The sequence below is a fragment of the Chlorocebus sabaeus genome, chromosome 11 (assembly GCF_047675955.1).
Source record: "Chlorocebus sabaeus isolate Y175 chromosome 11, mChlSab1.0.hap1, whole genome shotgun sequence".
Taxonomy (NCBI): Eukaryota; Metazoa; Chordata; class Mammalia; order Primates; family Cercopithecidae; genus Chlorocebus; species Chlorocebus sabaeus.
The window spans coordinates 75,238,803-75,265,364 of record NC_132914.1 but is presented as its reverse complement, the minus strand read 5'-3'; the positions used below and the strand labels follow the sequence as shown (position 1 = coordinate 75,265,364).

Sequence of the window (26,562 nt, the reverse complement as noted above, 5' to 3'; positions counted from 1 at the left end):
GCTACTCCGGAGGCTGAGGCATGAGAATTGAACTCAGGAAGCAGAGGTTGCAGTGAGCTGAGATCTCACTGCTGCCCTCCAGCCTCGGTGACAGAGCAAGACTCTGTCTCAAAAAAAAAAACAAAACAAAAAACAAACAAAAAAAACAGTTATTTGAGATATTTCATATTCTATAATGAATATATTAATAATTATTACAAATGTAATTATGCTAACCGATATTTTATTGAAGGTTCTTTAACTGCATTATTTCACGACAGCCCAGTGAAGGGGGAAGGGCTCACATTCCTAATTCACATTTGTAGAAACCAGAGCTTGGTAAGCTTCATTCAATGATTTAGATACCTAATGAGGAATGTATGATGGAGCTAGGCTTTGACCCCACATTTTGTCACTCTACAGTCCAAGCTCTGTAATTTTCTTAGAATGTCAAACATTCTAAGTGTTTAACACAGTCGTTCTCAAAACTTTAACGTGCACACATGACACCTGGGGATTCTGTTAAATGCACACTGTGATTCAGCAGATCTGCAGTGGGCCCTGAGGTTCTGCATTGCGAACAATCTTCTGGATGATGCCGGTGCTGCTCACACACAAATCATACTTTGAGTAGCAAGGGTTGAGGAGACTCACAAATTCTGAAAACTGCTGGCCTTTTCAGTTTTAAAGGGCTGTTTCCTAAGACAGTCCCCCAAATTGCTAAGTTCATTACATGCTTCATAGCTATGCAATATTAACATTTTTCATGAACTTTCAGAACCTTGGCTAGCTCTGAGTTTACTTGGATGTTTAGCAGTTTGCTTCAAATAATCTGTAAAACCAAAACAAACTCTTCGGGTTTTCCTAATGTCATTTTTCCTCATCTCTTTGGCCACATACTCGGTATGTATCTTCTGTGCATCTACAACTAGGTGAAGAAGTAAGAGTGTGCCTGGGAGCTTTGGTGGGGTTGAGCGGAGAGGGTACAAAAGAACCAGTCAGGATGCTTTTTTAAGTGGCTGATGAACAAGGGAATTAAAAGAAGGTGCTCTTTCCTTAGAAAAGAGAAACAAGTTGAAGACATTAGCTAGAAAGACTGCTACAGAAGTTCAAGTACAGAAGAGGAATTTCAACATCACTGCACCCAAAAATGAAACAAGAGGGACTATGAATTATGACATTCACATCCAACCCACAGTAATGGTCATAACAGCAGCTGTAAAATCATTCTCAGGCGAGTACACACATATAAGACACTTCCCGAAGCTCCGCTCTAAATCTGTCCACAGCCTGTCTCTATACAGAGGCAATGAGGTGCTTCAGATTTCACTAAGAGGGCAAATCATAGGTTGTTGTGCATCAGGAAGGCACTGGAATAACGAGTCTCTCTGGACTCCTCACAGTAAAGATTGAACAACAGCAGCTGAAATGGCAGCACCTGTAGTTTCTACAGAACGAATGTAGTCACAAATTATAATCGTGGCCATTTATATATTCAGTAATAAGTAGCCTGGTCTCAATGACATATTTCTGAATGTTGATTACTCAACTTCTGACTATGAATGAATCTCAGCATGGGGAAAATAACAGATTTCTAATGCACATATTTAAAGGCATTCCCAAAATGGATTTGTGTCTTGCATTTTTATAGGTTATCTCTGCTTACAGCCTTACCTGTTGTCTATGGTCCCCAAATAGCAATTTGCTTCCACTCTGTCTCTTCTGCTTTCTCTTCTTATACCTCATCTACATTCACCATTGCCAACTCCACCATAACCAAATATTATTATTCATCTACTGCTTACTTTATTCCAAGTACTTAATAAGTACTTCATACACAGTATCCCATTTAAACCCATAATAATCTACAATATACTTATGATCTCTCTTGTTAAAAATGAGAAAATGAAAACTTAGAAAGATAAAGTAATTTGTTTTCAATCATACATATGGCAAAATTTAGAAAAAACAAAATCTAAATGGGAACTCATTTTTGTCTGACTCAAACATTTGGAAGATTTTCACTGTCTCTTCTTTCCACATGTTTACTACATGCCAGAAATTCTGCTGAAATGGCTCTCCAGCAAGCCACATTTATTGCACAGTCAATTATTTGGGTAACTCCTTGTTTTCCTTCTTCTTTGGTGAGCAGGATATAAATGGGGAGAACCTCACACAAGTCACTTTATTCAGGTACTATATACCCTCTTCTTTAGCATCTTACTTGCACCTGTTCCTCTAACTTGATTTGAGAATAGATATTACTTCATACTTGCAAAAACATCTAAATTCACAGAACTAACATCTAGTTATCTCATCTTGGAAATAAACAATATTGATGAATTGGGAATGATGCCAACCTAGTTCTAAAATTAATACATTGATGTAAATGTGGCAGTCACATCAGGCATATGGAAAGTTTATATAGAGGTTTCATTTCTCTCTGGAACCTCAGTTAGCTGTAGAGTTAGCATCACGTTACCAAGAGTGGTATCAGTCTGAGAAAGGACATAGAGATGATCATCTTAATCTGCTTATCTCTTTTTCCTCACCGAATAGTGTGTTGCTTTGATAAAAGCAAACTAGGTTTCAACTCTGAAATATAAGAAGTGACAACAAAAATGATGACAAAAGCACCATTCAATTCTGAAGTATTTCCTGCATGGCAGGCATTGTGCTCAGTGATATAGATGGTCCCTGCTGAATATAGGATACTTTAAGCATCACAGATCATGGTGGAAAGAGGAAAATGATTAAACAATGTGACTATGCCACTTATTTTGATAAATAATTAGGACTTTAATTTCACAACAACATACCAAATGCTTTAACAAAATTAAGCTGAAGAAAAGTGGCATTCAAATCTAAATATGTCTTGGTATTAAGTGGCTCCTCGTGCACCTCCCCACACTGCTTTGCATAAATAATTGCTTGTGTATTGCCTCAGTCATCAATTTTATAGTGACTCAACAGAAACTTGGGACGGTGTTTTATAGGGATCCTGGAAGAGCTGTTCATTCTGCACATGCTTATACTGTACCATTTGCAATATCACAGTGCCACTCTGTGGAGAGTTGTGCAATTTAGAGAAGCTTACATTCACCCACTAGCCAGTATGCAATTTATGTACAGGTATATATACTTTGTGGACACCTCATTATTTGTGCATGTATGCATAAACCAACAACACATATGCCCAAGTCTATTTAGTCTTATCAATTGATATATACATAGATATAAATATATATAGATATATACATATATTTTTATATATGCACCTAGTTATGGTAACTCATGGAAAGAATTCTAAAATTCCTGAAATTATGACATTAATAATGTATTTTAGGCTTATATAAGTATTAAGTAATAAAGCCGTAAAATACATAATTAAATCACCAGTAAAGTAATATAATAACTAAAGCACATTTGCATTGGCTTGAAAACAGTTCAGTTCTTTGACTTTATTGTAATTTCAGAGTAATTTAAAAAAAACAAAGTGTTTAAGAGCTAGACATCTATATTTTAGCTGAATAAGCTGCCCAAATTTAATGACTAATGCATAATTCTCATGAACTCTGATAGCTGTATAATGTTGAATTAAAATGTTGCTAAATCCTCGGCATCCATCTTATTAATTCTGTGTTGTGTGCAAATAAAAGCAAAAGCTTCCACCCCAGAAGATACCTGATTAGAATCTAGACAAAGAGAAAGAAGCCCGGTTCAGTGAGTAAACAGGTACAATGTAAGAATCACAAGAGAGAAATGGCAAAAAGATGGCAGGTAGTATCCCCTCTGGTGCCGGGGCAATGTTTCTTAGCAACATCATGGAAAAACACCTCTCCATTAAGGAACTCCATCAAATGATGCATGTTTATAGATCATAATAAAGAAACTAGATTCCAAATAAAGCTATGGATAAATTCCTAATAATAAGCTTTTTTGCATTTTTAGATTTTTTAATACAAATTTTGTAAAACAAGAATGATTTCTTAAGGTAACTTGCTTCAGGCATGCAAAGTATATGTCCAAATGAACCATGGCATAGTTTCTACAATATTTGATTTACAGTTAACAGGTATTTGGTTTTTCTCAGAACATACATCTGTCTAGAGTACTCTCATACAGTGCTGGGCAAATTGACAAATGCTGTGTCAGAGTGTATTATTCATTGCCAGTTTCTGAATGGCAGGTCATCAGGAGAAGAAACTGAAGGACTCTCAAAAGAAATGCTTTACAAATGATGCTGCTTTCATTTCCCCACTTGTTCTGAGAAATTTGTTTCCATGTTCCACTTCAACATAATGTTCAGATGGCAGTGAATCCCATTGTAAGGTTTCTATTTCAGCCTTCTCTGCCAGTGATAATCTACTACAATGTTCGCTGATATTTTAATTCATTTAATGAGACTGTAAAATGAGCACACTCTTTTTTCAAAGTTCATTTTAAAAATGACATTAGATGCATTTTTTGAAGTGCAGTTTGTAATTCTCTACTGATTTCTTCTCATTAAGCATCACATCACTTTAAAAAAGCTAATTTGTTTTACAAATCATACATATGAAAAGCCACTGTGCTTTCAACAGTTTTTTTTTTAATATAGAAGCGAAGCTGTTTTAATTGTGAATAAACCTTTACTATGTATTACAGCTTGTATAGATTCCTGAACTGATTTATGTAACTCATCCCCTCAGACTTGTTAAAGAATGTATAAAGTATATTTCCACTTAAAAACATTCAAGGAACACATTACAGATAATTTGGTTAATCCTGCCAATAAAATATCTTGTTATTAATTTAAATATTCTTATTTTTAATAACTAAAAAGGAAAAGCAATTAGAATAAGAATATTCAAGTTAGTACTTTCTGAGTTCTATCAGTATAATACCATAACTTTTAAAAGTTCTTGATTTTTCACCTTGGTTGGTCACACCCAAGGTATATATGCAAACTAGTTTGTGATAGAGGTCAATTCATCACCAGATGGATTTGTATATTTTTATAAACATTATTCTAGAACTATAAATCTTCATATTTAAAAAAGTTAAAACATATTTATTAAAAGATGTACCATTTGAACACAGAATAGATTATAATTTTTTTTTTTTTTTTTTTTTGAGGCGGAGTCTCGCTCTGTCGCCCAGGCTGCAGTGCAGTGGCGCGACCTCGGTTCACTGCAAGCTCCGCCTCCCAGGTTCACGCCATTCTCCTGCCTCAGCCTCCTGAGTAGCTGGGACTAGAGGTGCCCGCCACCACGCCTGGCTAATTTTTTTATATTTTTATAAACTGTTTTATATGTAATATATTATTATCTAGTTTGCTTTTATAATTTAAGATAATATTTTGGAAATATAGCATGAAATAATTAATTTATAAACATTGTCATTGCATCTATTGACATAAAGTTTTAACTCTACGTTTAATAGCAAATTTCATATTGCATAGAAGACAAATTCCAGATGTCTTTATTATATCATACGAAAACTCTTGTCTAAGGAAACGTGCTTTATATGAGCAGACTGCATATTACGTGACATCTGTCTCCACCTTGTGGTTATTATCAACATTGCTACTTTCTAATTTTGCACTACTTTCTTTTTTTTTTTTTTTTTTTTTTTTTTTTTGAGACGGAGTCTGGCTCTGTCGCCCAGGCTGGGGTGCAGTGGCCGGATCTCAGCTCACTGCAAGCTCCGCCTCCCGGGTTTACGCCATTCTCCTGCCTCAGCCTGCCGAGCAGCTGGGTCTACAGGCGCCCGCCACCTCGCCCGGCTAGTTTTTTGTATTTTTTAGTAGAGACGGGGTTTCACCATGTTAGCCAGGATGGTCTCGATCTCCTGACCTCGTGATCCGCCCGTCTCGGCCTCCCAAAGTGCTGGGATTACAGGCTTGAGCCACCGCGCCCGGCCGAAGCATAGGTAGGGAAGGTATGTATGAATTGAGTGGCCATGGAAAAATATTAATGCTTGTCTATCATCGGAATTTTACTTTTAGATGCCAGAAATAAGTTAAAGAAAATATTTTCACATTACAGAAAAATTCAGATAAATTAAGACATAAAAATGTTAATTCATTGAATGAATTTCTATTTACAAACATTAGTAGTAATTTCTTGCAAGAATATTAATAACGGTGGTATCATGTTGCTTAATTGGACACTTTGGCAGCCTAATTAACACATCTTTATTTCTGAGCCTGTTAGCTTCCCCTAGAAATTTCCCACATGTAAAGGAAGTTTTAGCCTGAACTTGTATAATATTTTCAAGAAAAGTCAGGAAATGAGGGCATTATTTTTTCTGGTGAGGAAATGTCATCTCCCTCAGCCCCAGGAAGAGTATAAGTCTTTGGTAATGTTTCTTGTGATCTTAAATCTAAAATTTTATTTTACATTTTAAAGAAAACATTCCTAACTTCCAAATACACACTTTTGTTTTTTCATTTTCCATTTAACTCAAGAGCTTAGGATATTACAATCTTAACACGCACTGCTCTGCTCTCAGGGGTTTAAAGTCTGTCCACTTTTGCTTTAGGCAAAAGGGAATATTCACACAAGAGTGTCCTGCTTCTAGATCACATCTGTCCATTCACATTTGAGTAAGAGGAAGTTGTCTAATCATTTGCCTATATGAAACAATTCACAATTATCTATTTTGAGCAAAAATGTTTGCATATGGTTGAATTATTCGATCCTAATTTGGCAAATGTTCTACTAACTAAACATTTGTGCCACTTTTTAATTTCATGTGTTTTTCCATGTAGAGCCTAACACTCTGAAGGAAAGTTTGAAGTTCTATTGATTTGAAAATACTTCCTCAAAATCCAGTAGAACACCCTAGTTCCTCACACAGCCATACTACTTAAAACAGCACAAGTTCTTCATTTCCTCATGATTGAGGTGTAAACTACACATACTCGTCCCCGTCCTCCCTGCTACTCGGTGACAAGCATCAAATCAGCACCTCTTTAAATACCCGCTTTGTACATCACAGAGAACTGTGCGGCATATGATTCATTTACAATACGCCTTTAACAGACACTGTCGCTTAATGTCCTTGATTTTGTGATTTGATAGTTATGTTATGCACTATTTCAAGAAAACAAAACAAATGTGAATAATTTGTCTTTTGGGGAAAACTGAGGTCATTGTATCTCTGGGATCTGCTGCTTGCAAAGATAAAAACCTACTGTAATTATGTTTCAACTTGACTGCCAGAAACACTTATGACTCTTAACTGAAGCTAAGAATTCAAATAAATTCAGTATGGCTTTATGATTTCAGGATACATTTTCAAAAACATAAAAAGACATAAGAAAATGTGATTGACAAGCATTTGGAAGGACCTGTTTTTAAAAAACAGTATTTATACTTGCATATATAACTAACAACTCAAAATAAATGAGTTGATTTTTTTAAAGTGTTCTTCAGATCAGAAAACTGGCAGTCAGGAGGGGACAGTTAGGAAACATAAAGAAACTCCACTGATAACATCTCTAGGCCCAAAGCTGTTAGGTTGCTCAAATATTAGATTTAGCATGGAATTCACAAGACTCATGTTAGACTTGTGTCATAATGATGTAACAAACACTTACCTTTTTCGTTTCCATTTGCATAATTTGGAGGCTTGTTTTTGTCAATGCTGTTAAAGCTCTGACTTCTCCTATTTAAATTAGAGGCTCCCTGGACCTTGCTGCTGCTGCCTGCAGCAGGCACCCTAGAGGGCCCTGGAAGCCTGAAATAGTAGGAGAAAAATTACATCATTATTGTACATTACAAAAAGGTAAGGAGCAGGAGGTGCTGAGTCGGGACATAAAAGTCAGAAATTTACAACATAGGATGTTCTAAAATATATTTAGCAGAAAATGGTGATAGAAGTGACAAATAAATAGCTAAGCCCAATGTTGGAGATCTTCAGAAAAAATCTTGTTTCACTTTTCAATAAACATGTCCCTCCATAATTGTAATAACATAGAATAATTAAAACAAACCTTAACTAAAAATAGTCATACTCACCCCATCCCTGATGAATAAAACTTTGCCTTAAAAGTACTGTAACAATTACATGAAAAGTAAAGGAAACAATAACACTTAACTTTATATTCTGAGCACATTCATCAGCTATTTCAGTTATTAAGTTGTTCTTTTCAGTGTATAAGGCATTTGTTTTTATTGTAGGTAGTTACATAGAAAGTTTGCTTGGATATTAATTACAAGAAAGTTACTGAACAAGAGGGAATAGCTAATGCTCACTGAATATCTAAGTTACTTAGCTACACTAATGAAAACATAGTACCAAGACCCAGGTCATGAGTTAAATTACATTTCACTGGTCTGCCACACAAAAAATCTCTTTCATTTCCTTGACAAAAATAAGCATCTAGACTTAGCTGCTTATTTCACAAGTTTGGCCAACTGATCACAGAGGAGATATAACAAGAAAAGATGTAGATCTCAGAAGAAAATCACTGTTAGCTGGATGACAATTTAAAATATGCTTACATGTAGTGACAATAGTTTTAGCTACTCTTTGTGTATGAATTATAGGATATGAAGAAATATTAACAGACTATCTTATAATTAGAGGTGGTTTGACTGGAGGTTATAACTTACTGTTGCTTTATTTGAACTAAAATATCAGTTTGGATCATTCATTTCACTCTTAAGCAATTTCCAAATTAAAATTTCAGTGACCAATTATGTAATGAATTGTGCCTAAAACATGCAATTACTAGATTTTGATTTTATACTACTAACATATCTTCTATAGGTATATTTAATCTATAAATTAAAACTTAGAAATGAAGAACTAATATTGACATTCTTTTTTGTTTTTGTTTTTGTTTTCTTGAGACAGGGTCTCACTCTGTTGCCCAGACTGGAGTACAGTGGCATGATCTCAGCTCACTGCAACCTTTGTCTCCAGGGTTGAAGCGATTCTCCTGCCTCAGTCTCTGAGTAGCTAGGATTACAGGCATTTGGCTATCATGCTCGGCTCATCTTTGTATTTTGGTAGAGACGGGGTTTCTCCACGTTGGCTAGGCTAGTCTCAAACTCCTGACCTCAAGTGATCCCGCCTCGGCCTCCCAAAGTGTTGGGATTACAGGCGTGAGCCACGGCATCTGGCCGAGAACTAATACTGACATTCTAAGATCTATTTAGAAAATATGATACTGAAAGTTTTGTTTAGTATTTGCTGCCACCATATGAATGTCACTGTGTACTACTCTGAAAATTTTTATTTGAAAGGAAAACAAGAATTCAAAATCTACAAATATAGCACTATTTTTTATAATCATCTTTTATAAATTTTTTAAAGCAAAGATTATTAATGTCTCTCATATTGGTATCCGATATATCAAAATTTCACAATCCAGCTGTTACATGCTCAACATTTTACTCACCTTTATACTACTACTTGACTTTGTCATTTTCATAGAATATTAGAACATCAAACCACCTTCAGAAAATATAAGTGCTTTCATAATAGTAATGGTCATTATAAAATTGAATGAACATCAGGGACCAAAAAAACCAAATACCAACTTAACAAAACTGTTGATTTCTTAGAACGGTTAATAGCTTCAAAATGTGAATTATATTTTAGTGTTTAAATACATATGGCTGATAAATAGTGCCTTTAACTATTTTGCTAATTGGACATTGTGTCACACAAAAGATTGGAATATTTTACAATTGATTCCAGCATTTAACTTTTGCTCAAGTGAATCTACAAGGATTTGTTAAGTATAGCACAATAACCAGAGATGCTAGGAATTTACAGAACCAGTGATTGCACTCTGTTGAAGGAAACCAACTAATGAATTTGGCCAAGTGTCCTAATCATAATAAATCTGAGAACTATTTCTGTAGACATAGGCATAGGCTTAGAAAGTTCATTCCAAACTCACACATATAAACAGATTTTGTCACAAAACTCGCCCTGCTTGTAATGCAAATTGACCTGTTTCCAGAAAATAATTAAAATACATTTTAATCTTTACTGCAACCCATGAAGTCAAATGATCTTCAGTCCTTAGAAGAACAAATTAAAACAAATTTAAAAATACATTTGCTCTTCTCATTACCCTAATTTGACAGGTGGCCAGGGCAGGCCTTCAGATTATTCATCAAAGTAATAAAAAGGGAAATGAGATGAAGCAGAGAGGAGGGAGAGAGGGAGAGGGACAGAGGGAGAGAGGGAGAGAGGGAGAGGGAGAGGGGGAGATGGGGAGAGGGGGAGAGGGGGAGAGAGAGAGAGAGAGAAAGAGAGAAAGAGAGAGAGAGAGAGAGAGAGAGATCTATCAAAATACAGTACTTAAAAATATTTTACATGCTGGCCAGGCGCAGTGCCTCACACCTGTAATCCCAGTACTTTGGGAGGTCGAGGTGGGTGGATCATGAGGTCAGGAGATCTAGACCATCCTGGCTACCACGGTGAAACCCCGTCTCTACTAAAAATACAAAAACTAGCCGGGAGAGGTGGCGGGCGCCTGTAGTCCCAGCTACTCGGGGGGCTGAGGCAGGAGAATGGCGTAAACCCGGGAGGCGGAGCTTGCAGTGAGCTGAGATCCGGCCACTGCACTCCACCCTGGGCGACAGAGCGAGACTCCGTCTCAAAACAAAAACAAAAACAAAAACAAACAACCAAAAATAAATGCTCATTGTGCATAGCAGGTCACTGTTTCTTACGCATCATAATTTATACCATTTATTCTAGTTTTTAATTAAATACCTTTCAAATTTGTCTTTCCAGAATCATGTTGGCTACTCTGGAAATGAATATAACTTAGAAAGCCAAGGCAAGGGGAAAGACACCTACCTCAAGTCAAAGCATCAGACGCATTCCTTGTGGTCAAACATTGCATAATATGATTCATCAATGGAACAATAACTAATAAACCACTGCTGGATACTTCCCCAGTGAGTAAGATGACACAAAGGATCACATACTAATCAGAGGTGCAAAACTCTTTTGCTGCGGCTGTATTCAGCTGTTCCATGCTACCATCATGCCTTCAGCAACTTAACATTTTTTAAAAATCAAACTCTTTCAAAACATTTTTATAGGTCATTATTTTCCAAACAGTACATAAGGTACTGTCATCTTTTATAACAGGCTGTCTTTATTATACCTATGTCATAAAGAAGCAAAAAAATTAAACTATTATAGATAGAAGAACAGTCCAGACTGACCTGGTACTAACTTCCCCACTAAAATCTACCAATGCTTTTCAGTTCTCCATTAAAATGTGCAATAATTAATGCATGCCCATCTCAAAAAGTAATTACAATTTTGTTGTATAACTTCCAGATTATGTGACTTGGGCATTCAAAGTCATGGTTTTCTTGATTGATTCTAAACCTAGAACCTAGAGTTCAGCCCAGTTATAGCACTACATATAACTAAACTAAAAAAGATGCCAAAACCCATTTAATTATCTAACACAAACACGCTCATCCCTGAGACTGTGTATGAAAATCTTCCTGGAAAACTTTAGTGCTCTAAACTTCTCATGCAGAAGTGCATCATTAAAAAAAAAAAAAAAAAAAAAAGATAGGACAAAATAGCACTGGGTATTTACTTGAATATCACTAAGAAGCAATAAATTAGAGAATATTAACTGACCTAGTAGGCTTTTTTTGACTGGTTGCAATTCCACTGTGATTAGACTGAGTTGCATATCTGGCTGCCAGACTGTATGAGGAGAAACAGAGAAATTGAATTAAAGAGATTCTTTGAACATGGAAGGAAAGCACAAACTTACAAGAAAACGATGAATTAATGAAATGCAATTGGAACACGTATAAACATGTATAAAGAACAAATTAATTAGAAAATTATGGTAATGTTATATGTCCGACATGACCTTGGATTATGAATGTACTATGAAATAATGCAGCGCACACCTTGTCATAAAATGTGTTATCACTGACTTTGCAGTTATGGCCGTGTAATATTATTAATATTTTAAAAATAGTATTATTTCATCATATAAAAAATTCAACCTTGTAAATGACTGTGAAATTCAGGGAAACTAAAGTTTTATTGACATGATGAAAGATCACTTTCTTAAAAAGTTTAAAATGAAAAAGAAGGGTGTGGGATGACAATCATTACTTCCTTTTGTAAACTCTTCTAATTTGCTTTTTTCAATCTAAATATTATTTTGAAAGTCAAGTGATTAAATAATCTGGTTTCTGTCTAATAAGTTATTGCTGGCCTCTAGGACTAGATTATTTTCAAGGGAGTAAACAATAAAAGATGTTTTGTCTCAGGGAAGATTGATATACAAACAGAAATTAAAGTGGGCTTAAGTTCTTCATAAACAAACTTAACAAATACTCATGACAACTTCTGGGCATTCTGTAATTACATGTCTCAATGATTTTTTAAATCAAAATATTTGTTCAAAGACACACAAGAAAGCATGATTTAAGCCATATTTTGAAGAGCAATACTTTATAAATAAAATGCACATTTACACATTAACTTCAACTGATCTCTGAGTTACCTAAGAGTTCTGGAATCAGTGTTCTGAAAGATATTGTTAGACCCGATAAACCCAGGACATGTTCACATAGCCTGTGATGGTCATGGGTTGATGCCCAAGTGGAGAATCACTTCTCAGATGCATTGGGATGGCTCTACATGAACCCAGTTGCTGTGCATGCACAGTTTTCAAGGCCTCCAAGGAAACAAGGACAATATGTGGGTGTTGGAATCAGGATGGGATCACTTGGAGCCCTGCTGCAGTTGATCCAATTGCTTCTCTGCCAAGCAGGGGGTATTTTAGTCAAGGAAAGGATTACTTAGGATGATGATGTGTTTACTAAGATAACTTTTACTACACCAAGCTAGGCTGTGGTGGGAGCTTACAGGTCCTTAAAATTGCCTGGCTTGAGGGAAATATATCCTCATATAGAGGGAGCTTTCAGATTCACAGAGCACATTCGGCATGTGATAAATTGTTATTTGTGTGTAACGCAATCTGTATTCTAACTACGCTGAGCACCAAAGCAACTGGCCACAACTAGCTAAACTGCCTCAGTAATAATACTATCAGAAAGTAATTCAGAAATAAAAACCAAACTGTCTCAATTCAGTGAAATAGCATTTTGAAAACTAAAGAATAAAAACATGCAAAGTGAGGAAAAACCTTTTGTGAACTTCTCAGTCTACTTGTCAATTCAAGAGTAAGAGAACTATCTATTTACCACTATGTCTACCCTACTTTCTCTAAATTGAACACACCTATTAGCAAAATAGATGACAATGAAACAATATATTTTCTTTTAGTGAGCTGAAGCCACCTTATTGGTCCCTCCACCTCATGATTTTAAAGAAGTGCCATCATATAATTCTTAGCATAGAGCTGGAGAAACAACAACAAAGTCCATGAAGTTTGAATGATTTGGCCAAAATCAATTTCATTTTATGGTCCATGTGTGTTTTCCAATTTATTGTATAAGAATACTCTACTTGGAACCTGAATTCTTACACCAAACCCTCTCACTGTAATTCCTTAATAGGTAGCTTCTGTCCTGCTTTCTTGCACTGGTGAAGCTGTTATCTTGAAGTGTTTTCTTCAAAGTTCACTGTGTTCTAAAGTCTTTGTATTTAACCATGTTGGTCCCTGCTCCTTTTTGAGCCACTCCTATTCATAGACTGACATTCCAGGAAGCTGACCCAATTAATTCACCACCATTTTTGTCCCACTGTCTCTTTCCTTTTTGGGGTCTTTGCTTCCCCACCTCTTAAAGGCATGTTATTTTTCCTTCAAGAGTATGTCCTCTTTCCTCAAATATTTTTATGCATTGTTTACTTAGTAATTCACTTTATACTAAGATTTAAACTAAAATTCTACTCCTAAAATTAACCTCTGTTCGTATTCCCATCCATCAGTACCAACTGAAAGACCTGTCCATTTGTGTGTGCTTCAAACTCACCACATCAAACTCTCCATTCTCCTCCTTTTATTCCCCAGCTCTCAATAAGCTCCTTCCTAGAATTTCTTTATTTCCATCCACAGGACCACAATTTTCTTAATAATGTAGGCTGAAAATCTCAACAGCTGACTCTTTCCATTTCCCTTTCAATTATTACAGAGGAGAAATCAATACCTAGTCATACTAATTTAATATCTACAATTCCATCTGTACCTGTGTTTTCCATCAATTCCGATGTTTATCACTCTAACTCAAGCCTTGAATACGTCCCATGATACCTCTGACCTGGAGAAATTCAAATGTTGTATTGCTAATCTAATTCATACTTCAGAATCAAATATTTGAATTGAAATGAATGTATCTAGGCTTGGGTCTTGATATTATTGTTTGTCTCAAATAGAGAAGTGAAATTATAGGTGAAGGAAGCAAAGGTCAAAGACATACAATAAGTTTTCTAAAACATGCAGCTAATTAGTAAAGATTCAAAGTAAATTTTGATATTCAAGATCCTCTAAAAAATATTCATATCTTTTTTTGAGATGGAGTCTTGCTCTGTCACCCAGGCTGGAGTGCAGTGGCGTAATCTCGGCTCACTGCAACCTCCACCTCCTGGGTTCAAGCAATTCTCCTGCCTCAGCCTCCCAAGTAGCTGGGATTACAGGCACCCACCACCATGCCTGGCTACTTTTTGCATTTTTAATAGAGGTAGTGTTTCGCCATGTTGGCCAAGATGGTCTCAAACTCCTGACCTCTTGATCTGCTCACCTCGGCCTCCCAAAGTCCTGGGATTACAGGTGTGAGACACGGCACCCAGCCTTATAAAATATTCTTATGTTTCTATGTTTATGTTCTACTATCTTTGTCACAGGATAAAAGACAAAAGGGGTTTTTATCTCACTTGTACTTTTCTATTTTTCTGTGCCTTTACTCATGCTATAACTCCTATGGGAATACTCCCTACCTATGTCTATTATACCAAATTCTAACCATTTTTCAAGTATCACCTTAAATTACACCAGTCTATGCAACATTTTATCACCTTCTAGACACATATTAAATCTCTAAGCTTTCATAACTGTGCTTTGTACCCTTTTACGTAATGAAAAAATTTAACTTTAGTTATTTAAATTTATAATCATAATGAGATTTCTTCAAGGCAATCTCTTCATCAAATGTACCAGTACTATCATAGATATTGGAAATTTGCCTACTCTTGTCTCTTAAAAAATAAAACTAGGCTGGGCACAGTGGCTCACATCGGTAGTCCCAGCACTTTGGTAGTCTGAGGCAGGTGGATCATGAGGTCAGGAGTTTGAGACCAGCCTGGCCAACATGGTGAAACCCCATCTCTACTAAAAATACAAAAATTAGCTGGGCCTGGTGGAGCCTGTAATCCCAGCTACTTTGGAGGCTGAGGCAGGAGAATTGCTTGAATCCAGGAGGCGGAGGTTGCAGTGATCCTAGATAGCACCATTGCACTCCAGCCTGGGCGACAGAGTGAGACTCTGCTCAGAAAAAATAAAAAATTAAATAAAGAAATAATAAAACTAATACATTTTGAAAACATAGTATGTCACCTGTCACCAAACCAGCACCGTAAGTGTTGTAACAGGAAGTGTATTATTAACACAATTAATAGAGACAAATTTTCAAAGATCTATATTACAGAAATACAATAATTAAAACACAGACAGTGGAGCACTCAATAGGACAAATGACCCAATTCCTTTAACAAATAAATTGCAAGAAAAATTATGAAGAGAAAACTTACAGAGTCTTATAAGAACTTAAAATCAATTGTAATGTACAGAAGCTTATTTGAATTCTGACTCAAATAAACAACTGCTCAACTTTATGAGAAAATTGAGAAAATTTTAACACTAGGATGTTAAATGAAACTATGTAATTAATATTAATTTTTTAAGTGTGATAATTATTTTGAATTGTTGAAACTGGCCTAAATGTCCCATAAAATTGATGTTATAGTTTCTTTTGAATAAACATAGAAATTGATCCTCACAGTTTTAAAATTTGAGCAACTTACATTTGTTTTATCTGAGTTCCTTTTCTCAGGAAACTGACCATTAGGCCTCTCAGATAGTATCAAGAAACTGAAACATCTAGACAATGAGATGCCAGGCCCCTCATTTGTCATGATTACTTTCTTACTCATTGCTAATTCCTGTTTTCCTAACAGATGACCTATTTCCTGTTGACCAACTTTTCTTCCTTACCTTTCCCTAATTCCTGCTTTTCCACATGTAGCCAGTTCCTTCCCCACTACATAACCCCCCCCCCCCCCCCCCCCCCCCCCCCCCGGTTTTAGTTGATTGGGGAGGTGAATTTGAGACTGATCTCCCATTCTTGCCAGCTGCAGCAACTGAGTAAAGTCTTCTCCCTTGGAAATTCTTGTTATTTTAGTGATTGGCTTACTGTGCAACAGAGAGCAGGACCTAGACTAAACTCCTGGTGTTTGAATAATATTGTAAGTATATTAAAAAATAAACTCTATCTTTCACAGATATATATTTAATTTTTTTAACAAAATGAGGTGAATAGCTGATTTGAAATAGTCAATAGTGGAATTAGGAGCTTGGAATGGTTGGATATGAATTTTAAAAAAGGTAAATTGTGAGGTGATAATGGTTAAGTCAGATTGACAGATCCATGAGAAATTTAAATGGAATTCAGTACGTTTTTAAAAAGCAGAATAAGAACTATTCTTATTATCCTCTCGAAAGTAATTTATCTGCCAAGTATAACTGCCACAAATGCTTAGTATATAATTGTTTATATTTGATTTATTTATCAGGCAACTTCACTATTCCATGGATCTATTTTCCAGTATAGAGAATAAATATTATTTCACCAATTAACCAATTGGTCTTATCAATTTCATGATTTTTGTCCTTTATTTTTCATGATCTCAGCTACTAACAGACTACATTGTACCAACTGCATTTCTAAGAGGCACCTAGTCAAAAGTCACTGGCCTGTTGCTACATAAGTGTCTGCCACTCTCAGATGTTTATAGATCAAGAAGCATGGACTCCTTGGACTCCTTGGAAGAACAATTTCTTTTTGTTTGTTTGTTTGGTTGGTTGGTTGGTTGGTTGGTTTTAGCTAGCTCTTTAGCTTCCACAGGAAGCCCAATGGGCAAAGTGTTTGGTTTGGCCTAATACCTAATGTTAATGAAATATCGTGTAAAGGTAAAGGCACCGTAAACACGTGTATTTATGTGTAAGCTAGTGAGACATTTATTAATTGCTGGTTCTAATTACAGTATTACTGCCATCCTGTTTTTATGTCCTTAGTAACTACACTTAAATGTCTGTTGCCTCTCCCTGTTTTTGTCTTTTCATCTGAAAAGAAGTCAAAAAGAGAGTAAGGGAGACTTAGTTGAACGTTTGCAATGTTGTCTAAAAAAACAAGCTATTACTGTAACTTTTTTTGTTTTATTTTGCTTATCATGCTTTTTTTTCACATTTCTTTTTTATTTTATTTATTTATTTTATTTATTTATTATTATTATACTTTAAGTTCTGGGGTACATGTGAATAACGTGCAGGTTTGTTACATATGTATACTTGTGCCATGTTGGTGTGCTGCACCCATCAACTCGTCAGCACCCATCAACTCGTCATTTACATCAGGTATAACTCCCAATGCAATCCCTCCCCCCTTCCCCCTCCCCATGCCAAAGGATTATAAATCATGCTGCTATAAAGACACATGCACACGTATGTTTATTGCGGCACTATTCACAATAGCAAAGACTTGGAATCAACCCAAATGTCCATCAGTGACAGACTGGATTAAGAAAATGTGGCACATATACACCATGGAATACTATGCAGCCATAAAAAAGGATGAGTTTGTGTCCTTTGTAGGGACATGGATGCAGCTGGAAACCATCATTCTTAGCAAACTATCACAAGAACAGAAAACCAAACACCACATGTTCTCACTCATAGGTGGGAACTGAACAATGAGATCACTTGGACTTGGGAAGGGGGATAGTACTGTAACCTTAAAAGTTACTGGTAATCTAGGGTGGACAGAAATATCAAATCTTCTGTTTCAATATGCCTCTACTTTTCTCTCATTATTTTTCTTTCAAATTTTCACATAATCAACCTCTCCCCATTTCTCTCATTACTTGTTTGATCTAACTCAAAATCTTTCTCAATAGCTCCTTTATTTTTCTTAACATTATTGTCTATGCCTCCCTGGACAGCAGAAAAACATTTTATTCTCCACAGTGCTATTGTAATGCCATTTCCTAGGCTTCAAGTTTATAACATACTAGTAATAAACCAGGTGAGTAAGCACAGCCAACTTCCCGAGTCCTAGTAAAACAGACACAGGTGACATGTAGACACAGCTCTCAGACAATGGAGGAAAATAAACTGAGCCAGAAAAGCAGTAAACTAAGGGCTTTTAGATGTCTAAACTGAAGAGTGCATTTTTTTTCTGAAATCCTGTATGATTAGACTGCTACTAGTTTTATGGGTGGGCAAAAGATGTCAGAAACAGAAGCACAAAAGAAGTAAATATTTTGAGGCTCCCTGTGGATCCTACTAAAGGAAGTATGTGATCATCTTTCTAGTAAACTGGAATATCAAGGAGCTGTTTTTTATTTTTCCCAAACATGGAAGGGAAGAAGAGAAAACTATACACAGTCAACCATTTTTAAAGTATGGAATTCATCTGGTGATCAAAACACAGCAGGATCCAAACTGCCAGATCTTCCTATTTCAGCTTCAGTGTAAATCCTCATGTGGAATTATGAAATCCATTTATTATAAGGAAAAAAAGTTCCTTAAGGTAAACAGGGCCGAATCTGTGGTTATCCATTTTTACTAACCACTAGAGCCTCACTACTCAAAATGTGGTCTGTAGACCAACAACACTGACATCACCTGGGGCTTGTTAGAAATATAAAAACCTCAGATCCCATCTCAGACTTACTGATTTGAATCTTCAGACACGGTGAAACCCTGTCTCTACTAAAAATATAAAAAATTAGCCAGGTGTGGTGGTGGGCACCTGTAGTCCCAACTACTCGGGAGGCTGAGGCAGGAGAATGGCATGAACCCGGGAGGCAGAGCTTACAGTGAGCCGAGATCACACTGCTGCACTCCAGCCTGGGCGACAGAGCGAGACTCTGTCTCAAAAAAAAAAAAAAGGTGTGGGAAAATGAGGCTGAACATCCCTTGTATAGTGTATGAAAAGAAAATTCCAACTCAATGTTCTGTCTAAATACAAAAAAAAAGTGGAGAAAGAAATAGAAAACACTGGGAAAATGGATATTCAGGTATGACTAATCCCACCGTTAGAGTGCTGACAGAGTGAAGAGGCCTCTCTGATCTTATTCTAACGATTCACTTACAAAGTATATAAATACTTTTGGATATTGAATTAATGAATAAATAAGAAAGCAGCTTCACATTCCTAAGGTTTTCAAAGTGGCACATAGACATAGCTATTGAGAAACCAAACTTAGTTCAATGTTCCCCTTATTCTGATAAACATGAAGATTCATTTATGCAATTGTCCCATTAATGAATCATTGAAAATACTTTTATTGACCACCTTCGATGTACTGGCACTGTGTTACAAAAATTTGGAAGGTTAAAGCGTACAGAGGTTACTGTTTCATTTGGAGAATTATAACCCCTAAAGCCTGTATACTAACTAATATTATTCATAAAAAGTATAGGCTGGGTGTGGTGGCTCACACCTGTAATCCCAGCACTTTGGGAGGCCTAGGTGGCTGGATCACGAGGTCAGGAGATTGAGACCATCCTGGCTAACACCGTGAAACCCTGTCTCTACCAAAAATACAAAAAATTAGCCAGGCATGGTGGCATGCACCTGTAATCCCAGTTACTTTGGAAGTTGAAGCAGGAGAATCGCTTGAACCCAGGAGGTGGAGGTTGCAGGGAGCTGAGATCACACCACTGCACTCCAGCATGGGTGAGAGAGCGAGACTCTGTCTCAAAAAAAAAAAAAAAAAAAAAAAAAAAAAAAAGTGTAATTTTATATTTAATGGAAATCAAAGTCAAGTTTAGAAAGAGAAACAAAAGCATTTTGCAGATGTGAAGAAATGATAGATGATATTATTTATCTTCTGTGAATTAATATGTTGAAATGCCAGTAGTAAACATCTAATACATTGGTCAATAGCAAAGAATCTACAGCCAGCTGCCCTACCCAAAGCTCAGCTCAGCTGCTTTGTGCCTAGTATGTCATCTGTTAAATGAGGATGACAGCTACTTAAAGGATTTTTTTTGTGTGTGTGTTTTTGTTGTTGTTGTTTGTTTGTTTGTTTGTTTTTGAGACAGAGTCTCGCTCTGTTGCCCAGGCTGGAGTGTAGTGGCCGGATGTCAGCTCACTGTAAGCTCCGCCTCCCGAGTTCATGCCATTCTCCTGCCTCAGCCTCCCAAGGAGCTGGGACTACAGGCGCCCGCCACCATGCCCAGCTAATTTTTTTGTATTTTTTTTTAGTAGAGACGGGGTTTCACTGTGTTAGCCAGGATGGTCTTAATCTCCTGACCTCGTGATCTGCCCACGTCAGCCTCCCAAAGTGCTGGGATCAGAGGCGTGAGCCACCGTGACCGGCCCCTGAAGGTTTTTATGAGGACCAAATCGTCGATCACTTAGAAGGATGTCTGATAAAGATAAGTGCTATAACAGGTTTTAAAAAATGCATACTTGACAGTCTCTGGAGGCTCTGTAACTATTCTAATGAATCCTGTGTGAATTTTAGCCACCATTATCCTGCACACCTGCACTTAGAAGTCTTTTTAATACCATATCCCTTGGTTCTCACTTACCACTGTTGATGTTACGTTATTCTTACTTGAAAGCACGTAAGCATGGCTCTTTCAGGACAATGGCTGAGCTTTTAACTGTGGCTCTTGGTCTCCCAGTTTAAAATTACTTTGGGACTGTGATTTCTTGAAATCAAATACAATTAAGTCTTATTCTCCTTCAAAATTTTATGGATATTATTCATTATTCTCGCTTCCCAAAGTCAACAACGTAAGTCCCACAGGACTTAGCCCAGTAAGAAATCATTAGAAACTGTCCCAATAAGACACCAAAGAACCAGCATTCCCAAAACAGCACACACAGGGTGAGCCTTTCAAAACATAAATCTCAGCACTGCACAGAATCCAAAAGTGCCTTAAATTCAGGACTTAGTGTTTTGTTGTGTGATGCAGTGATTAGATGAATATATGTTCAATATAGTTCATTTAATATTTCAACCAGAATTTTGTATTTCATTTGTATCTAAATTTCAGGAATAATTTGAAAGACAGAAACAAAATGTCTCAGAAGATGAAGTACTTCTCAATAGAAAAACAATTTACACTTACGAATTTAGCAAAAAGTTACCATAACTCAGTACACTGCAAAACAAAAAGAACATTCTCTCATTCTCCTTGTTTGCTCACTTCACCTGTAACTGTTTATGGTCCCCAGAGTTTTGTGTCAAGCTCTCCTTTCTTTCCCCTACTTTTATTCTCTTTTCCTGAGTTATTTCTTCCATGTCTATTGTTTCAATCAATAAAACATAGCTAAGCTAATGATCCCAGATCTGTAACTCTGGCTCTGGCTTCTCTCCTAGGCTCCAGAGCCACATACTAGTCACCAAAGTTCCATTAAAATCTTAAACCTAGGAAGGCCAAAGCTAAATTTTTTTTCTCTCTGCCCCCTTTCTCTCATCTGTTTCCACTATAGTATTATATTTTCTGTCTTACTGAAATACATGATATTTCAATTCATCAATGAAAGTAGAGGCATGATGATTGTCTTTTACCCTTACTTCCAATCAGGTACCGAATTCATTGTTCCAGTCTGACTTTCACATCTGCAAACATTAAAATGTTTATTCTCTTGCCACCAGAGCAGGGTCCATCCCTATTCCCCTGCCCAAAGCACATCTTTTCTCTACCCTGTCACCAGGGCAATATTTCTAAGTTATAAATAGTCTTATTTTTCCTCTGGTAAAAATTTCTCAAAGCAATTTTACTTTACATTTAGAAATAAGTCTCAGCTTCTAGGCGTAGAGTTAACAACTTCCACAAACTGACCTCTGCCTATTTCTCCAGTCTTCTCCCTCATTATATGCTATGACAATTTTAACACAGGAATACAATAAATTCATTGATCATCCTTCCATTGAGAGGTGAGATCTGTGTGCTATCCACCCATCTCTTAGCGTCTGAGTGGGCTTGAGGCTGCTGTAACCGCTAGAACTACCATGTGAGAAGTATGATACCACTAAGGGTGTCATGCTGGAGTGGCCATGTGAATTTCAGTTAAGCTGCTAGACCTGTGAGTCAAGAAATCATCTTGGAAGTGGATTCTCTAACCACAGATATTCTGTCTCTCACCAGTTTGTGACATCCCCGCCATTCCATCCTTCTCCATTGCATGTCCTGGACATAGTGGAGCAAGGACAAGCCATCCTCTTTATGCCCCGTCTGATTCCTTGGCTTACAAAATCCATGAGCATCATAAAATGGTTATTGTTTTGTACCGTTAGATTGTGGGATGCTTTTGTAAAGCAGCAATAGATACCTAGAACCCATTTCTACTTTAACTTTCTCCTCAGCCAAATAACTATCGTTTCCTGAATGTGAAATGGCATTTCCTTTGTCAGTCCCTTCATATGTGCCCTTTCCTCTAACTTTGATCACTGAGCAACTTGTGCTTTGTTCAATTACTTAACATGTCTATTAAGTGATCTGCTTAAATATCTAGGTACTCTCTAAGATTGTGGGTAATTTGAAAAGGATCATCACTTTATCTTAGCCACATATCTAACGTGTCTCTTGGCTCATGGTGAGGGCCAATTTATTTGTGGAAAAGTCACATTTGAACTTTCAAATCACCAGTGGAAAAGGACACAAGGCTCTAATGTAACATATAAAGGATCAATAGCAACAAATCGTCTTTCAGTAAGTCATATGTTATGCATTGACTCTGCCCAAGTAGACAGTAGCTGGTTCATCAAAACCTAAAAGCCAGGTAGAAAACAGTAATTTTTAAATGGATGTACTTAAAAAAAAGTAGTTGAATAAACTATATTTATCAGAGCAAAATAGAATGTAAGGGCAATCTTTCATATTACATAGGTTTTTATAACTTATTATATATTTATAACTCATATATAAATATATTTATGTATTTATAACTCTTATCTATATTAAGAAATTTTATAGAAAATCATTTTAGAATCATCCTTGTTTCTGGCCCTGTCTATTTACCCTCAGTCTTGGAGTCAAATAAACACATCACAAGAGAAGAAATCCGTATTCAGAATCCCTATATAGTGAGACACATAGTACTCTTGATTCCCAAAGAAAGAGAAAAGCATGCTTAACTATGATATCACATTCATTTTTTCTAAAAGCATCATTCACAAGAAAACATAGAAGAATATAAAGAAACAAATCCCAGAGTATAAAATAAGGGATTTCTTGGGTTTGAGTTTTAGTGGGCAATTTTTACCTCCCAATTTTCTCTTCTATAATACAGTATTATGTTAAAAAGACAGAAATTATTTCCTTTCAAATTCACTGAAAATGACTTGAGAGAAAAATTTGGAATAAAGTACCCAAAATACACTATAATTAAATGTATTTTTTAAAGTTTTATGTTAAGGAATTTTAGACAAAAGAATAAATTTTAAGGACAGTTAAATACATTCACTAAGGGTTTTTAAGACGGAGATAGATGGAAATAAATTTCTTTATATGTCCTACGATTGCTTGGGATAGAAATGAAACCATATATTCAGAATTAAGATTTAAAGAGCTCCTTAAACTAAATTCTTCCTTTAATATAAAGACTTCTGCAGGATCCTTGTGAACTGCTATAAAATGATAACTAACATGCTATTAGCACTAAGAAAGAGTTATTTAGCCACTTCTGCAAATATATCCCCCTTTGGTACCTCAAAACTATATGTGGTCCTTAAAAAATATTTAAGGCATTTTGCAAAAACTGTCCTCACTGCAGAGTATATAATAAAATATGGTCCCCTTTTGCTAAGAGTTCACTGAAAACAGTTATTGCCTAATCCATAAATAAGTCAGAAACAGCTTTTATCCACATGTGTTTCTTTTTAGTAACCGGGTGGCTGAAATATCATCTGAATTGCATTTGGGACAGGTTACTGTGATAACTTATCCTATTAGTGAAATACGGTATGAAAATATGTTATAACCTCTGTCTTATCTTAAATTTCCACAGATAGTTAATAAGGCCACCTGCATGGTCTGCTTTTGTGAGATCTCAAAACAGTAACTAAAGAGGCAGAGGCCTGTGTAAGATATTATAGCATCAAAGTCTCTTGCTCTTTTAGGAATGTCAAACTTCAAGATAAAGGAGAATTCAGGAAATGAGGCTCATATTTCTTTTACAATATCACCATAAATTAGATTCTCCAAAATGCTGTTACACATAGCTCAAAGGACTACTCCACAATGCTGTTCTGTGGATGTTTTCCTATTTTCAATTTTTAGTATGGAGTAAAATTACATCTCAGCTTCATTCCAAAAATTCATTTGAATGCAACCACCTTAAAAAATCGGACCTTGAATACTGGTAGAAAAAGTTATTTTGTCAAACTAAAAATTTAAACTAACTTAGGCAAAGACCACACAGATCAGTGAAAAATCAGATTATTTAGTACTTCTAAATACTTAAAAAGCATTGTAGTCATCACAAAATATGTTAAATTATTTCTTAATACATATGCTCAGGAAAATGACTTTTATTACATTTAAAGGACGAATATCTATAAAGTATATGAAGATTTGTGAGAAAATCTAGTCTATCAAGTCCTTATAATTGGGCTGCTCTCCATTTACTGCAAAGGAAATATAATCATCAATACAATCATAATCAAACCAGCCCAACTGTCCCATAGAACTGATGTTTATGGTTTCTTTTGAATAAACATAGAAATTGACCCCTCCAGTCTTAAAACTTGAGAAACTTACGGTTGTCTTATCTGAGTTTTTTTCTTGGGAAACCAACCATCAGGTATCCCAAATAGTGTCAAGGAACTGAAACTTATGAGATAATTATATCTGGACAATAAGATGCCAGGCCCCTCATCTGTCACGATTGCTTAACTGACCACCTGCTTCCTGTTGACCAACTCCTCTTCCTTATCCCTCCCTCGTTCCTGTTTTCCCACACATAGCTACATTTCTTCCTTGCCATATAAACCCCTAATTTTAGTTGGATTTGAGACTGGTCTTCCTTCTCCTCAGCTGCAGCACCCAGTTAAAGCCTTCTTCTCTGGCAATACTCATTCTCTCAGTAACTGGCTTTCTCTGTAGTGCACAGCAGGACCTAGACCAAATCTCTGGCATTTCAGTAACAATGTTAGTAAGCAGTGACGGGGGTCACAAAACATCTCTGATGGGTGAGCATTGGTCTAGAGTCTGCCACACAGCAGAAAGAGAAGGCTTTTTTTTTTTCTTTTCTTTTCACATCTTATGAGACTGAGAGCTCAATCAGAAAGAGGGAGGAACTTGGGATGGTCAGAACTAGAAGCATAGAAAAGGGAATATAAAGAGCTGTATGTTGAAAGTGTGCCCTTGACTAATGGTTAAAGTCTCACAAGCAAGACTAAGTTGCTGAAACATGCAAATCCCCTCAATCTAATTCCATGCTCACCAAGTTATCTCCTGATTTTCCATGTAGACTTGGCTACAGAAAAACAATCTAATGATCATACTGACATAATTATTATAGCATATATATATATGGAGGAATCTCTGTGCCCAGGCTAGAATGCAGTGGTACAATTATGGCTTACTGCAGTTTTAACCTCTTAGTTTTGAGCCATCCTCCCACCTCAGCCTCCCAAGTAATCAGGACAGCAGGCACACACTACTACTTCTGGCTTTTTTTTTTTTTTTTTTTCTGTATTGTATTCTTTTGTAGAGAGCAAGTCTCACGGTGTTGACCAGGCTGGTCTGGAACTCCTGACCTCAGGTGACCTCCTGACTTGACCTCCCAAAGTTCTGAGATTACAGACATGAGCTATCATGCCCAGACAATTATGATTTTTGAGATAGCTGCAGTTTTTATGATGTCAGTAATTTGAAAAGTTATTGACTTATGATGGAAAAAAGGTCCATAATTATTAATATGTTTTCTACTGACGACTAACCTCAACTTTTCGAGGCTGAAGTTCTGAATGTATTGAGATGTAATTTTACTCCATGTTGAAAATTGTAATTAATAAAATCAAGTTATTTTCTTTTAACATCTTATGAGACTGAGAAATCAATCAGAAAGAGAAAGGCATTTGGGATGGTCAGAAGTAGAAGCATAGAAAAGGGATTATGAAAAGTTAATAGTTATTGACTTTAATTATAATTTTATAAATTTATTCAAAATTATATATATTGACTTTATTCATCTGTTTTTTATAAAGACTAACCTTAAAAAGTTGACATGAGGTTAGTCTTTAGTAGAAAACAGATTAACAAATTCAATAGCTATTGACTTTAATAAGTTTCTAAAATTTTTGAAAATTTTTAATAAATTTTAACTTTTTGATGTTAGTCTTTAGTAGAAAAGATTAATAAATAATTTTGTATAGTAT

At 36.0% G+C, this 26,562-nt stretch overlaps 1 protein-coding gene across 7 annotated transcripts in view; it reads right to left on the bottom strand.

The window, feature by feature from the left end:
* The window catches only part of NAV3 (neuron navigator 3), a 905,452-nt gene that overhangs the window by 205,695 nt on the left and 673,195 nt on the right, over nucleotides 1-26,562 (bottom strand). For 6 of the 7 annotated variants that reach the window (XM_008004102.3, XM_008004096.3, XM_008004098.3 and 3 more), the window contains 2 exons: nucleotides 11,599-11,667; nucleotides 7,565-7,704 (listed from right to left, as the gene is read on the bottom strand). In XM_008004102.3, coding sequence (XP_008002293.3) covers nucleotides 7,565-7,704; nucleotides 11,599-11,667 — 209 coding nt within the window. The remainder of the gene's footprint in view (nucleotides 1-7,564; nucleotides 7,705-11,598; nucleotides 11,668-26,562) is intronic. The other variant, XM_008004100.3, reaches the window with a different exon arrangement.